At 40.4% G+C, this 16127-nt stretch overlaps 1 protein-coding gene across 4 annotated transcripts in view; it reads left to right on the top strand.

The window, feature by feature from the left end:
• GALNT9 (polypeptide N-acetylgalactosaminyltransferase 9) overlaps nt 1-16127 on the top strand; it is a 158823-nt gene that overhangs the window by 58781 nt on the left and 83915 nt on the right. For all 4 annotated transcript variants that reach the window (XM_033008245.2, XM_033008247.2, XM_033008249.2 and 1 more), the window contains one exon: nt 9652-9849. In XM_033008245.2, coding sequence (XP_032864136.2) covers nt 9652-9849 — 198 coding nt within the window. The remainder of the gene's footprint in view (nt 1-9651; nt 9850-16127) is intronic.

The following is a 16127-nucleotide window of genomic DNA, read 5'->3' as shown; positions in this document are numbered from 1 at the left end:
AGAATCAGAGAAGGACTTCATCACTTTCTCATGAAATATGCAGGACTCTGACAACAAAAGCCCTTTTCTTTAAACAATAGTTGCCCCATTTATGGATGAGTTTTTGCCTTATACTGCACTATAGCATTTTATGGGCTCTCACAACATTACTCTCCAGGGACACTTCTTCTAAACTAAAATATAATCTGGTAGGATATAAAAAAAAAAACACTCTACAACCTGGCAGGTCAAATTAACTATTGAATTATTTATTTTGCTGTGCTTAATTGCTGCTTTTTTGCTTCTCAGGTGTTGAAATGTATTAGCTCAGAGCGGAGATTTTCTACTGACCTGTTCCCCTTAAGGCTTTTGATAGTGTGAGCCAATACTGCTGCTGTGAGAGCAAGAGTGGAGAGGGCCAGCTGAAAGGGAGGCAATTACTATTAATTCTCAAATGTAATTTTAAATTAAAATTATATGATAATGTGTGTGTACAGTTCATATGCAAAATTCTACCTGTCCTATAGTAGAACCTTGTCTGTTTTTAATGGTTACTTAATGTCAATAGGAGTCAGCATCTAGAGTCATCAACCCAGCAGAACCAAAAGGTATGAAGAGCTGCTGTACATTCCTCTCTGAGGGTATATTTAAGCTTGGATAGTTGTTTTCCCTTCAGCCCTCTGAAGATTTCAGCGTTCCTGCTGTGACTTTAGTATTGGGTCCACTGTGTGTTAAGCAAGACACAGTAATGCTGAGTACAGACCATTGCATCCTGGCTGATAATTGTGTTGCATAAGATGTAGAGCATTGTATAGACTCCTGCCTTTGAGAGATGTGAAAGAATAGTATGACAAGGAGAAGAGAACTTCACTACATATATCTGGGAGCAGGAAAGAGAGATAGCAGAGATGGGGTGTTAATTCTCTGGGTGAGAAAAAGGACACATTGAGTGAAGGAGAGCAGAAATCAGTAAGTGAAAGTCAGAGACTACAATAGATTAGCAGCCATAAAGAGGGTGCTAGGAGCCATAAAAGACGACATAATGATAGAGTATTATATGTGCATTCTATCTTAGGAATTGCTTTTGCTCCTATCACAGAGGTAGTATCAGAGCACTGAATGGAGTTATGCAGTACTGTAGTAATTAAAATTTTGCCAGGCAAGGGAGTATCAATAAAGAAGCAGTGGAGTAAGAGGATTTAATCAAAATTTCAATATACCAGAGAGACAGAGACAGCCCAACATGGGAAAGAGGACCTGTAATATAAGCAGAGTATCTATCAGATTGTGCCGCACACATCCCATCATTATGGATGATCCCTGAAGTTTGCAGTGTTTTAAAAATATAGAAAACTGGTATTTTAATGAACTAAGAAGAGCTAAAGATCAAGCTCCCTAGGTCTATGGATAATACTTTGTAGATGCTATTTTATACTGTAATATGTAGTGCAATTTGCTGCAGTGGCCATAAGCAATGGATTCTCAAGTAATCCATTTCTAAATCCATTCCTATTTCTAACAGCAGTAGGAAGTTGATTTCTTCCTAATCTTCTACTGACTTTGGTTATCCCAAGTACTCTGTAACAGAGACCCAGTTATGCTTTTGTAGGGCAAAGCCACAAGGTCTTTGCCCCCCTGAAAGCTCTCTTGTTAATATTTTCATGCAGTGTACTGGAAGACAATCTCTACTAGCAGGTAAACTCCCCATCCCCCTTCTTCAAGCTCAGGTGGCTCTTCAGGGACCTGGCAAGATCCAGATGGTTCTTTCCTTCTAGTGAGAGAAGTGCTGAAGGTGAGGGTGAAATTACGTTTGCAGTCCTTCTCCTGTGCAGTCTTTCCCTTTGGGAGGGTTCAAGCCTATCGCGCCTGCTCAGGACCTGGTTCACTGCAGCATCCCTGGTACCATGCTAAGTTTGACCTGAGAAGTTTTATTTATGCAAATGCATAGGAAAGGGCATGTGTTTATTGAGGGAGTTTTTTTCTCATTCAATGTCTCTACTATCACTTAGGATCAATTTGGTAACTTAATGGAATACATGTTTTAGATAGCAAAAGTGAAATAATATTATCTGAGTGAAGAGGGAACCATGCAACATAAGCCATGAGGGTCCTTCAGATTCATGGGACAGTGCCAGCCTACATACAGAGGACATGCCAGAAAGGCAACTTCAACTATTCATCTACCTAAACAACCTAGAGTGTTCATTGAAGCATCCTCATTGCTTTTCAGTGGTGCAGAAAAGAGCTATTCAGATTTGGCAGCCAAAGAGCTGATCTTTAACTCTCCAGCAGGCAGTTATGCTGCGTTCGCTCTGTTCTGGCTGGGGGCTGCAGGTCTGAAACCTCCCCGGGCACACAGGAATGCTGATAGAGATGTCAGGTAGAACAGATGGGGAATTTCTTTCTCCTCTTAGAGACCAAGGAAGGGAGTATGAAATTTATTTTTTTTTTAGTTCTCTGAACACTTATTTATAGGAAAGGCATTCTGCATGAAATATTCCTCAGTTGGCCTCAGTGAAGAATTATGTATGTCAGTAGACCTGCTTGTCTACAGCTGATAAATGTATATTGTCAGTGAAATGTGAGGTAGCGTATAAAATCACATGCAAAATAAGTTTTCAGTTCACACAGGTTTTTTTCTTACATTTCTGTGTTAAGTTTTTACTTCATGGTACCTGACAGTGGTAGAACCAGGGTAAAATATGGTGTTAAATGCACTGAGCCATAAAATCTAGCAGATGAGACCATGTTGTCTTTCATGTATGTCTTATAAAAACTATTCCTTAAGTCCTTGCAAGAAAAAAAAAAGAAGAAATTCTGATTTGCGAAAGAGGGAAAAATCAAAGGTTGGATTTTTTTAATGTTAGTTCTCATTTTTTATTGGAGTAAAAATTACAATACTGAGGTGGAGAGGAGAAAAATACGTGTTTATCTCAAAAGAACACAGAGATTAGGGTATTTGGGTACCCACTTGGGATGAGGAAGAATTTGAGAGACGTTTCCCAGTGCAATTCCTGTCATTTGGGAAAGGTTTTACTTTTGGACAAATTCAGAAAAAGACATTGATGGGGGAGTTATTGATAGATGCCTAGTACAATCATTGTAATTAAGAAGATGCATGTTAGCAAAGCATTCCTGAAGTTGTGAAGTCCATTGAAATAGAAGAGTTAGACAGCAGAGTATCTGGCCTGCAGTGTGCCTGTGGTTTCTCTTAGATCATGTGCATTTATTCCTATGTTGTGCCTTTTCAAAAGTCTGCTTGAAGTCAGCAGGTGTTTTTACATATTTAAAAAGGTGAATTATATAATCATGTGTGCTGAGAAGCTCATTACTAACTTGTTTTTGTCTGTTTCTTATCTGGAAGAAGCTGTTCTTTTTAACGTGAAAAATCAGACTTTCCCATTGGCATGAACTCTCTGGCAATCTGATAACGATGTAAGACAGCATACAATTTTTATTTGCTGTGGTTTCCCGTGGGGTTTAAGCTGTTCTGAATTGGCCCAATATTAAATACAGAATGCATATGTGTTCAGAGATAAATTTACAATGGGATTAGAGAAGCCTGTGTGATCACAGTATGACCCCTGCCTTTGTTCTCAATCTTCTTACAGGCTTATTCTATACTGTGGGTTATATTCTGCCTTCCAACTCTTTTCCGAACTCTAATGTTTATCTTGGGAGCACTTATTCTGTGAGGCTCACAATGCTGGCATTGCTGGAGCTCCCACTGAAGTCATCATGGGTGCTCAATACCTTAGAAAACCCAGTGTTAATCCAGAAATTGACCCACTGGTAGGCAAAAGCATTAAATGCATGGAATGCATGTGCTATGTGTAGTGATATTCTCAACAGTCTTTGACAAATCGACACATCCTTTCGTTGGTGAATTTGCTCCTGATCAGAGATTCCTTCCACACATTCCCCAAGAGAGTTTCTGCAAGGAGTCGTCACTTAGTGAGACACCTGCTGTGAATGTTCCTTCCAGCATGTCCTTGTGCCAGTGGGAAGCCCACCAAAATCATGGGACAGCTTTGTGGAGTTTCAACCAAGCACTATCAGTTGTAGGGCTGAGTCCTGGGAATGAGACTTCAGTGGTGTGTTACTGTATTTCTGGAACTGCTTCAGAGGAATAAAACCCAAGTGAAAATACCCTTTAGCCTAGTGGAGTCTATAAAAGAACTAAATTTACTGTCCTTTCTCTTCTGGCTTTAATCATTCACCAGCAATCTATTCACAGTGAGAGGAGGACACTGACAAATATATATTTTTAGAGACAATAGAAGGGAGGAACTTCTTATGTCACTCAAATTCCAGCCCAAATTGTCTGCTTGGTTTTTATTAGGTGGGAAAAAAGAACTGGATGATGTGAAGCACTATCTTTAAAGCTGAATCTTTTGATTATATTTAGTTCACTGAAATCCATCATGTCTATGAATATGCCTGGGAGAATATTTCCTCTTGCTCCAGTAAATAACTTGTTAACAATATATGGTTCTCTGTGCCCGTAAAGTATGTTGACTCGGTTACAAACTAGGAACCTAATATTTTTGCATCTGTGAAAAATATAGATGAATTTCAGAATTCACATCTGGCTTATGTAACTAATCAGGCAGGGCTGAATCTTGTCTCACTGCCAGCAGTGGCCATGCGGAAAGAAAATACTTGAACAACATATTGCAGCTCATCAACATAGCATGTTGGACGTACTTGGACTTCAGCAACCTCTTCCACGCTGTCCTTTTAGTCTTGGGAGCTGCCAGGAGCACCTGGCTTCTGCAGATGCGCAGTGGGAAAAACAAGACAAGGGGGGAATAAAAACAAGGAAAGAACACTGGTGTCTATAAAGAGGATGAGTAAATCTACATAATACTGTAGCACCTTAAAATTAGGAAAAAAAAATATAAATTACTAGGAAAGATTTAATCATAATCCTTTCAAAAACCTGAAGCAATTAGACAAAGCCAAATTGCCAGCAAAGTTGACAAAGTATTTGATGAATGTGCAGTTTAGCTTACAGAGACAAAGACACTGTAAGTCCATTGAGCCTAATAGAGCTACTCCAAGGCTGAACTTTGCTAGCAATGACTAGTAATAAAAACCCCTCATATTTCATGGATTACCCAAGATAAGCAATTACCCAGTCCTGTTCAAGCTTGTAGTCCTTCACTGGCCATTAAAAAGCGATCTTGGCAGGCAGAAAAATAGAGCACAAGCGGTGTCAGTGGTGCACTGGCAGAATCTGGGATTTGAATGTTCCTATAGATCTCACTGAGATGAGCTAGGGCTTGGAGTTTGGCTACCCCATTGATATTTCTGCTGTCACTGATTGGGCAAGACAAGCTGTGAAATCTCACAGGTGTACAATATTTATTTAAAAGGCTCTCAGTTCTCAGTTTTGCTGAGTAACAGAGAACAACTGCAGTGGATTTTGTCTTTTCAGCTGTGACTCAGACCCTGCTGTCTTACTCATGGGTGGGAACATATTTTGGAAGTTAGATAAATGTGCAGCCTGTCCAGATACTGAACCTTTTCTGTTTCTAATACCTGCAGGGATGTGATTTCCACACATGCAGATATAGACAGAGGAAGAAAGTCACCTCCACTGGAGGGAATGGGAGGTTGAGAAAATAAGTTCCCACAATTGCTTTCATACCAATTCACTCCATAACCTTGGCATGGCATTTTACTTCATCTGTAACCTGAGGGTCAAGATGTCAACACTTGTTGAAGTAAAATCTTCAACATTTGCATTTCTTGAGTGCAGGGGTCTGAAACAGAACTTCCATCACATGAACAGCTTTCAGATGCCTCAGATTTCATGAAATTTCAAAACCTGAGATTTGAAATTAATAGATTAATAGAGATTAATTAAATTTCATCATGTATTTTGATCTGTCTGCTGTATTACACTCCAGAGATCTCTCCTTGTGCCATTCAGATGCAAAGCACTAAGGTGGTAATAAGTGTACGAAATACAACTGGAAAAGCACAGGAATTCAATCAGCTGTAGAGTGATGGGAGTAGTTTGGTGATGGCTGGTGTGACAGCAGCACCAGAGCTGGGAATGGATTGTTCTTCTTGTTATGAAGAAAATGAAGATGCAGATTAGCATTTCCAAGACACAAGTGTCAAATGAACACAATCACAAATATGATTGAGGGCTGAAAATCAGAGTGACTGTTAAATATTTTCTTCAGATGCTTTCTCTAATCATTATTGGGGATATACTTCAGCAGTCCAATTCTAAGAAAATTCTTGCAAAGTAGAAGGCTAAATTCCCTTTATATTCAAAATAGGCTCCCCTGGAACATTATTAGTCTCACCTATTTTCAGTGTCTACATTATTATGAGAAGCATCTTACTAGAAAAGTGGCAGCCTCTGTGTCTCTGCTCAGAATGAAATTTTGAGGCAATTACCTTGTATGTGGAGGGTCTATTGCAGACATCTGACACAGAGAGGAGAATTCCTTATTTCTTTTAGCTTTTTCATTACATGATCTCAATCTACCCTTAAAGGAAAATACTTGCAAAATGAGCACACAAGGAGGAACTGTAGAAGGAACATATAAACTTCAGGATAGTTTTAAGTCTGATGGTTAAACAGTCTTGCTTTGTATCAACATAAACATGCCAATAATTGATGACTTGAGGATTTGGTGATCAAAGAACTCTAAACAAGAGAGATAAAAATAGTTTTTAAAACTCCCAGTCTTTCCTTGCTTGTCAAAGACCTGTTTCCAGAGTCAGATGGTAGTGAATAAGAATGACAGAATTTGATTCTTACAAAGGAAACCTATTTACAGATTTCTGCTTCAGAAGGCATGCAGTCAGCTTTCCTGCTTAGCAGGGCAGATTTGGAAATTAGACTCAAACATAATAAATTTGTGCATTCAGTGGGAGTCACTGGGTGCGACTGTGCCCTATGCTGTGTACCAGATCTCACTGGAGGATGTAATACCACTGCTCTGTGACTTTCCTATTCCACCAAATCTGGTGAAGCAATGCCCAAGGGCTTCAGGAGTGGGTCACCTCCCAAGGTGGTGTTTGGTTTGCAAGGGAACTCAGTCTGTTTTATAACAAGACTTCTGCTGCAAGTGCTCTGCATGGATGGTGACCTGCTCCAAGGTGATTTTTTTTTCTCCACAGCCATGTAGAGGAGGATACTTCTTCCAGTCAAACAATTAGTGTCCTGTCATTAGTGACATCTATACCTGTTGTTTGGTATTTTGAAAACCTTTGTTTCAGAAGCCAGAAGGGATTGGGAAAGCCTCCTGCTGATATTATGCAAAGAGGTTACCACAGCCATGCATGGAGGCACCTGATCCGTGATGGGAGAGGGATGTCTGGCTGACGTTGTTCTGCTGTATTTTCTTCTACTGCTTCTAATCTGATAAGCAGAGATAACATTATGGAAAGAACAAAGCAGATTCATCTTTTCTGCATTCTTCCCTGATTTATTTGAGTTGCAAGAGTTTTTCTGCCATCCACCCACTGTTTTTTAAAGCAGTTAATCTCATAAATATAATCTCGTATTAATAACAGAAGTGGCTTATCCTGATTTGGTAGGTCACATTGGATCTTTGTGTGGTCTAAAGACCGTACGAATTAGCATTCTGAATCAGGTACTGCACTGTTCTGAATCTCTCTCAGTTGTTTCTTGTCTCTCCCACAGAAAAAAAATAAATCTCCTTTGAGTCTGGGGTCCAGTTCTTTAAATGTCATGCAGAAAAAAGGGAAAAAGAAACAATATATGATCTTGCTGAGTAAGGAGATACTTTAAAACCGAAAAGATACTTAACAACCTGAGCTGAAATCACTGTACCTCCTCTTGGCTGATGCACTTTCATGCTTCTGTGGAGGTCTTTGGTACCTTGCAGGACTGGGCTTTGACAATAGAAGTACTGCACCAAAAATTGCAGGTGGCAGGCAGTAGTAAGAGAGACTTCAGGCCATTCCAGGAATAAGGGATGCATTGATTTATTCCCAGAATAAATCAAGTAGAGTAACAAAACAATACATATTGCATATGAGAAGAACATCTCTTTCATAACCTTCCTGCCCAGGGGGAATTTCTACAACTTACAATGTCGTTCTTCTCTTCCTACCATGCTTGTGATCATTCTTTTTATTCAAACTTTGATGCTCTGTTACTGACATCCAGCTGATAAATTCAGATGTCATTTTTCTAGAGGAATCCAAATAAAACTCATTTAACTGTCTTTGACTTCTCTCCAAATGAAATGCTATGACACCTTGTCTTTTTGTCAGTTACACTGTTATTTTACATTGTTTTGTGATGGTTTATTTGCAGTAAGTAGCTCATCATCAATACTCAAGGGTTCCACTGAATCTGTGTGTCTTTTTAGTGATGTGGGAAGAGTAAAAAGAAGAGAAAGCAAGCAGTACACAACCTCATGTAAGCAATATGGAGTCTGTACATAAAAGAATTTTGGCCATATTCAAGTACAGAGAAATTGCTGTCTTCTTACAGAAGAGATCAGAAATTTTATGACAGTTCAGATTGAGACAGTGAAGATTGAAAATGGAGGTTGAATTATTTTCATAACTTGTCCCTTTCAGTTGGCCTACACAAGAAAATACACGGTAACAAACTAAATATACGATAACAAACAGTATATAAGGTAACAAGCTTTAAGCCACAAAGGAACAATTTCCGTTTAAGCAACAACAAAAGAAAAATGAGAAGAGATCAGTGTTCAAATTCTACTACTTCTGTGAATCGCAGCAAACTGCCATTCCCTTAAAGATACATGCAAGAGTTCTGCAAAATCTTCAAAGCTCATTTCAAAGGGAAACACAGTTACAAAGGAGTGAATGAGTGGCTTTTTCTAATACTGCTTTGAGAAGTGCTTTCTGCCCTTATGTAAGTCTGCTACCTCTTTGGATCAGTTTCTCTGTAATTTCATAGCAACTTCAGACTACCTTGGTCAGAAAGGAATGTTTGCACTGAAGCTTTTTACCTTCCTGAAACACTTTGGGATGTAGCTTCTGTTGAAAACACATTGATGTTTTAAAGCCTTTTGAAATGATGGCACATTTCCTGCAGTTCACTGCTTTTGCGCCATCTGGCAACTGAAATCTTCTCATCGCCAAAGAGGTGTTAGAGGCATAATGCAGCCACACTTGTCATTCAAACTAGATCCAGTGGGGTCAGTCCTTAGGAAACAAGATTAAAACCTTTGAGTGACCTTCAGATTGATTCAGTCCCTGGTGTGTGTTTTGTTCTTCAGGCCTTGTCAGCAAGAGCAGGTATTTAATCGCTACCAAGCATCCAGGTGGTGTAGCCATTGGACCACCACTTAGTTACTCTTGGCGATAGTGTCTGTCAACACTTGTCCATTGCAAAATGAATTGACAGTCTCCAGGCCTCAGAGTAAGTGTTCAGTAAAATTTTGTGTCATTAAATTCTGATACATCTTAATAAAGGTAATAAATCGTGTGCTGTTGCCATGTGAAGTATCCCAAACTAAGTTCCATCTTCTTCAGTGTAAGACAGTGATCTGTATTCGATCCCCCTATGCTGTGCTACGAGCTGCCATCTCGCTGGGTCACTGCTCTCAGTATTAGACAGTTTCGTTTTATCCGACTGCAAAGCAGGACCAGGGATTACTGGATGGCTGTAAAACATTTTGCTGTTTTTATTGTTCTCAGGGTGGAACCTGCACTTACCCGGATCAAAGAAGATCGAAAGCGGATCATCTTACCAGCAATTGACAATATCAAGTACAACACTTTTGAAGTGCAGCAATACGCCAATGCAGCCCACGGCTATAACTGGGGCCTCTGGTGCATGTACATAATCCCACCGCAGGACTGGCTCGATAAAGGGGATGAGTCAGCTCCCATCAGGTAAATCTCGCATGTGCTGTCGTTTGGTACTAGCAATGTTTCTGTCTCAGCTGTCTGCCGAGGGGGAGTTTAAGTCAAGCAAGTCTTTAGGCTTTGTACAGGGATAGCAAAATGAAACTGGAGAAAACAGATGGCTCTACAAAGCTGTGGATGCGTGTGTTGCATCTCAGAGCTGCACCACAATGTACACAGAAGTGTGTGTGCTCTAGTTCTGAATGTGTAGTTCAAGTTCACATTGTAGCCCTTAGTAGGACAGCAGCATCATTTTCATCTATGCTTTTAATTTCCAGTGGACTCTGCCATGAGTAATAACCCATTGAGATATTGTAGGTATGAGAAACAAATGTGGTTTTTATATGATTACAAAGAGGCTGGCTTCACTTTTGTGTAGGCAGTACTCTTGGCCTTCGGCCCAAACCAGAGCTTCTCAGGAGCACTAGTAGGAGATGTGTTAGCCTTGCCTTGTTCCAGAGTTGCTCTTTTTTTTTGAGGACTTTGTACATGTTCTGAGTTTTCCTACTGGATGAATCTTAGAATGAAACTGAACCATGTAATCAGTGTCATTTTATTTTTCTCTATAGGGGAACATTTTGCCTTATAGAAATAGTATTTTTTAAGGAAATATTGTTTCAGGAATTGTGATAGTGTTTCTGAAAATTGTTACAGTGGGAAAACAGGAACTGGTAAGAAAGGGGCTTTCTTTCGCCTTCATTTGAAAATTCACAACTCCCAGCCCTTCATCTCTTGTGCAGATGCTTGTCTAACAGCTCCTGTGAGAGGTACTGTACTGGGTGAAGGGTGCTATTGTTAGCAACTGTTGAAATAAATGCTAAAACATTTGAAGCCCAGGTATGCACTTTAGGTTACTCTGTCTTATTTTTGAGATTTCCTAGGAAGGACACAAATTTATCTTCATTTTGCTGTATATCAGCTTCATCCTAGAGTAAGCTAAAACTCTATTGTCTAATCCCAATGTACGCTCTGGCAGAGAAGCCGGTGTACTTCTCTTCCAGTGCAGAGTTAGAGTTGTCAGGTCCTGAGAAGTCCGTCCAAGCACTTCAAACAACATACCCAACTGAAAGGATACAAGTGGTCTTTCAGAAGTGGAAGGACACAGATGAACTGGTCACATTTCCAAGTGATTGGTTGAATGGGGCCATCTCACAGGATCCATCTCTCATACAAAGATCCATATTTGAGCAAGTGTTGCAAGTTGCACTTAAGTTCATTCTCATGCCCTGTGACTGCAAAACAGAGCTGTACAGTAATATTAACCTTATTTACTACAAGACAACACAGTCCTTCATCACCAACCCTTTGCTCAGCTTGAAACCTCAGTAAACAGGAAAGTAATTACTTAGGAAATCAGTTTTCCTGGATAACATGCCCTGCTCTCCTCGCATTGTTTTAAAAGTGCAAATGTTTTATATCTATTTCGTTCAGCCCCAAGAAATAGTTTATTGATGAAGGGAAATTAATCAGCCAAAGCTTTCATTCCTGAATTCAGGGTTTCAGTCTTTCATTCCTGAAAGGTTTTGCACACTTCATTACTTCCAGTTTATGTGTGAAATCACTGTATTAATTTTCATTTGAGTTGTTCTAGTATTTGAGTGTCTTCTGTTCTGGAGACAGTGATCACATACCAGATAAAACCAAACTAAGAAATTAAACCTCATCAAGTTCTTAGACGTGATTTTCAGTGGTGGTAGCTCATGCAGTCCCCAAAGTATAGAAGCTGCATCTGCAAAACACTTCTGGAAATTCAACTACAAACATTTTTAATAGAGTATGAGGAATCTCATCCCTGTTATGCTGGGATAAGAGGGTTTTATTCAGCAACAGAGGGCCTGATTTACTATGGGCTTTCCTCAGATTTGTGCGCAAGCTCTTGCTGGAGTTATACTGGCACTGAGTTGGACTGATACAAAAGTGAATAAAGTCCAAACTCAAGCACCGAGTAGTGTTGAAATCTGATGCACATAAGTAACTGGCTTCTGAGAGCAACAACTTTATTCTGAACCCAAGTGAAGAAACCTTCCAATTCAACAGTGCATAAACTGCCCAGAGACAGATGAGACAAGCAGCACAAGGAGGAGAGTGCCCAACCCTTGCTGACAAATATCAGGAGCATTGAGACATTGTGAGTGCATAAGTAGCTCTTCTGCAAATTATGAATTACATGCCCTGAAATTCAGACATTAATGTTGAACTGTGAGCACTTACCTGTCTCCCAGGGAATATGTGCTTTGAAGGCAGTGATCTAGGAGAGCAGAGCATCCATTTTGTAGCCACACTCCACTGATTTCTGATGGGCCTCTGAAGCAGTAGCACCTGGATGGATTTGCTAAAGCATTTGGCTGTGGTGTTTTGTGCTGTTGTGTCATGTCTGCCTGTAGGAATACAATGCAATTTTGTGGCTTTTAAGTGATATGCCAGTGATAATTATGGTAATGGAAAGAGTGAACATGTTAGTGTTATTGATGAAAAGGACCATGAAGTCTGTTCTTAGAACTGAGATTTGAAAGCACCCATGGTAGGAACTTAGTAGCTGTGGAAAATTTAAGGTATATTTTCAAGAGGAAGGGGAAATCAAACTATTGAACGAACTATTCAGAAAATCTCTGTTGGTTTGGTACAGATTTTGGTCTTGTAACCAGCTTTCTAAACCATGTACTGCAACCGTGATTTCTGTTTCAGACCACTTTGCAAGCCACACTGATGGTGTTTGGATCCATGTGTCTGTTCAGTGCATTTGTAAGATTTCAGGACTGTTCATCAGCATGAAAACTGCAAGTTCATTTAGTCCTTGCTGACACTGTCCCTCTTAAGGCTTCTTTCGACACTGTCTTCAGCAAATAGTGGGTTTGTTTTGTGTCTCTCTGTGTGTTTTGTAAAAGAAAAGGCTAATAACTAATAACCCCACGACTGGTTTGTGGTTGGTATAGCTGAATACTTTCTCCCAGATCTCCAAAGGGATTAAAGATTTTAAGTGTTTAAAAAAATGCATACCCTGGTATCAGTGAGGATCAGAGCCATGGCATTTCTGATGTTTGCATTGTATGTATAAATATAATCGATTTGCAGAACTGGGTGAGACATTTAGAAAGTAGAGTCCAATTCCTGTTTTCTTCTGGGATTACACAACAGATGTGCTTACTTCCTTTCTCAGAAGTTTTCTGTTTGAAGCCTGATCCTCTGCTTTCTTGAGCACTAACAGTGGTGTTATCCTACTCAGAGCCATGCTGGGAAGGAGCAGGAACTGTCCCTCAAGTCAGTGGGGCAGTGTATAGGCAGTCATGTCAAGTGCACCCCATAAAATGTCAGGTCAGCTGTTGTCGTCCAAGTGACAAGGGGGATGTGGCCTTAAAGTGTAAACAGGTTAAGCAATAGCAGGAACAAAGTGTCAGATTTTGTAAAGATTTCTGATACAGTTTAAAGTTGGTTTGTTTTTTTTTTTTCTTTTTCCCCACATTAATACTCTGAAATTCAGAACAATTGATGTTCCTCGAATCTGCTTCTGCAGGCAATCCATTTTGCATGTTTGACATTTGAGATGTAAGATGTCTCTAATGTGAAGATTTAAGTGAAGATTGTTATTTTGACATGCTGTGTCCATCACATCGTTTTCCATTTGTGTGCCTGAGAACACACTGCCCAAAAATGTCCTTATCATCTGGCAACAAACTGTGTAACAAAGGATTCTATTTCAGAGGGTTTCTAATGAATTTGACTATGCATTGAAACAAGCTGGGTTTTTTCTGTATGCAGAAGATACTCCTGGGTTTTGGAACAGCAAGGAAGGTTTCTGGTATCCTGAGCTCTGGCTCTGGCTTGTCTTCCCTCGCCTGCCGTGATTATGATGGACTGCTCTGTGTTTGATTTCTTGATCAGCAACCACTAACACTAGAGTCATTAGTCAGCCTCACTCAGCCAAGCACTGCACAGCTTTCCATTTTATCTTCCTCCAGCAGCAGTGGTGCATTTCGTTGATGCATATGTTCTCACTTACTGCTTTAATATGCCATAGCTTGGTACCAGTAGGAATGTGTATGTACATGCACTGAATTGTCCACTCCAGAAAGTGTGTGTATCTTGCTCATGGATATAAATTAGCATCTGATACACCCACAGTGAAGTGGTTTGTTCTGCCTACTTTAGCTGGGAGTGTGTGTGCCCATCTCCTGTGCAAGTCAGGCCCTGTGCTAGTCTGTCACAGCGATGCTGATGCAGCCATGTTGGGTCTTTGCTGCTCTGTGAAGAAATCCATCTATGTATCTGAGCTTAGGAAGGGGATCATCTGTAAAGTCTTTCAGGATAAACCATGATGTCATGTAATAATAAAACTGGAGACTGATTATTGATTGATTATGGCCATCTTTTCAGTTTCTGGTTCACAGGAGCTATATCAGACCGGTTTCTTACATACTTGTCCAGGTTCTGACAAGTATCCTGCATGTTCAAAAAAGTACACTCCCAAGGGGCATCAAAGAGTGATTCTACATTCCTATTGTCCTATCTTTCCTAGCCAAGCATTCCAGGTTACTTTTTTTCACATGCTATAGCCCTCTGTCGTGGTTTAACCCCGGTCACCAACTAAGCACCACACAGCCATTCACTCACTCCTCTCCCCTCCCAGGGGGATGAGAAGAAGAATTTGAAAAAAAGTAAAACTCGTGGGTTGAGATAAGAATGGTCTAATAACTAAATAAAATAAATTATAATAATAACAATAATAATAATAATAAAATTTAAGAATGTTTGTATGAAAAAGAATAACATTAAAAAAAAAGAGAGAGAAATAAAACCCACGAAAGCCAAGTGGTGCACAATGCAATTGCTCACCACCTGCTGACCGATGCCTGAGCAGCGATCTGCCCCTCCCACGCCCCCCTCCCCCCCACCCCCCCAGTTTCTATCCTGAGCATGACGTCCCATGGTATGGAATATCCCTCTGGCTAGTTTGGGTCAGCTGTCCTGGCCATGCTCCCTTCCAGCTTCTTGTGCACCTCCTCGCTGGCAGAGCATGGGAAACTGAAAAATCCTTAACTTAGGATAAGCGCTACTGAGCAACAACTAAAACACCAGTGTGTTATCAATGTTATACTAAATTCAAAACACAGCACTGTACCAGCTACTAAGAAAAAAAATAACTCTATCCCAGATGAAACCAAGACACACTCCAAAGGGGTTAACAAAACCTTCCCTTCATCAAGCTTGTCAGTTTTTTTCCTGTATCTTCTGAGCAGCAAATCTGTCCTTGAGTTCTGTGCTCATGGCCTGGTGTGACTCCTTCTTGCAGGAGAAATGAGTTGTAATTAAAAATAAATGCTTATGCAGGTACCATGCAGGTTTCCCCACTTACCTGTCAAGCCAGGGGTGAAGTGCTGATTAGGAATCTGAATCAAAGAAACATTCTGCCAGGAAAGGTGGAAAACCCAAAGATACAGTGTGTGATGTGTCATTTGAATCTCTTTCTCCTTATCCCTGTATATATACATTTATGTTTATATATTTATAGTTATATTTTGTTTGTATTTATGAATTTGTGTGTGTTTATAGGTCAGTTGTCCTGGAAGTTGGACTTCTGGTATGCTCTGAAAACTGTTTCAAATGTGACCTGATTGCATGTATACTGTCCTTAATGCAGAGGGAGAAAGATGCATACGGAAGAGGAAAACATTGCATCATGTGCAGTATGTCAGTCCAGTGCTCATCCCTTTCTCCTTCACTTGTTCTTGACGAAGCCCCCGGGCAGCACCCTTCAGTTGTCTGTAAAAGGAAGGAGAGGGATGTACCTGGCTGGAGAAATGGGTATCAGCGCCTGCTGATGTTCTGCCAACAGAGCCACGCTCCTGGAGATCTCACTGAAACAAAATAGTCGTGACTCAGACCTACAGCAAGTGGCTTTAATTTCTGGGCCACGTGTCCTCTGTTTCTGGTACCCCATCCCGAGGCAGGCACTGCCCTCTTCCACACAGGGCCTCCCTTCCCTCGTAGCCACCCGCGCTGTCGCTGCTGCAGCCGCAGGCGGGCAGGGTGGGAGTGTTTACCACCATGAAGTGCTACTCTCTTTCTTCCTCCCTTTCTCCAGGGTATTGCCCAGAGTAATGTGTCTCTCATCTCCCTTGCTATAGCTATGCCGTTGGGTAATTTCCACAAATTGACTATGCCGTATCTTTCTCCACTGCAGAATCAATACTATTCTATGCTGCATTTTAAGGTTTTAGATGCAAAAAAAAACATTTTGCTGTGCTTCACACATTATCCTTTGAGTGCTG

The sequence above is a fragment of the Tyto alba genome, unplaced genomic scaffold (genome assembly GCF_018691265.1).
Source record: "Tyto alba isolate M040663 unplaced genomic scaffold, T.alba_DEE_v4.0 Super-Scaffold_44, whole genome shotgun sequence".
Lineage (NCBI taxonomy): Eukaryota > Metazoa > Chordata > Aves > Strigiformes > Tytonidae > Tyto > Tyto alba.
This window is presented reverse-complemented; position numbering and strand designations above follow the sequence as displayed.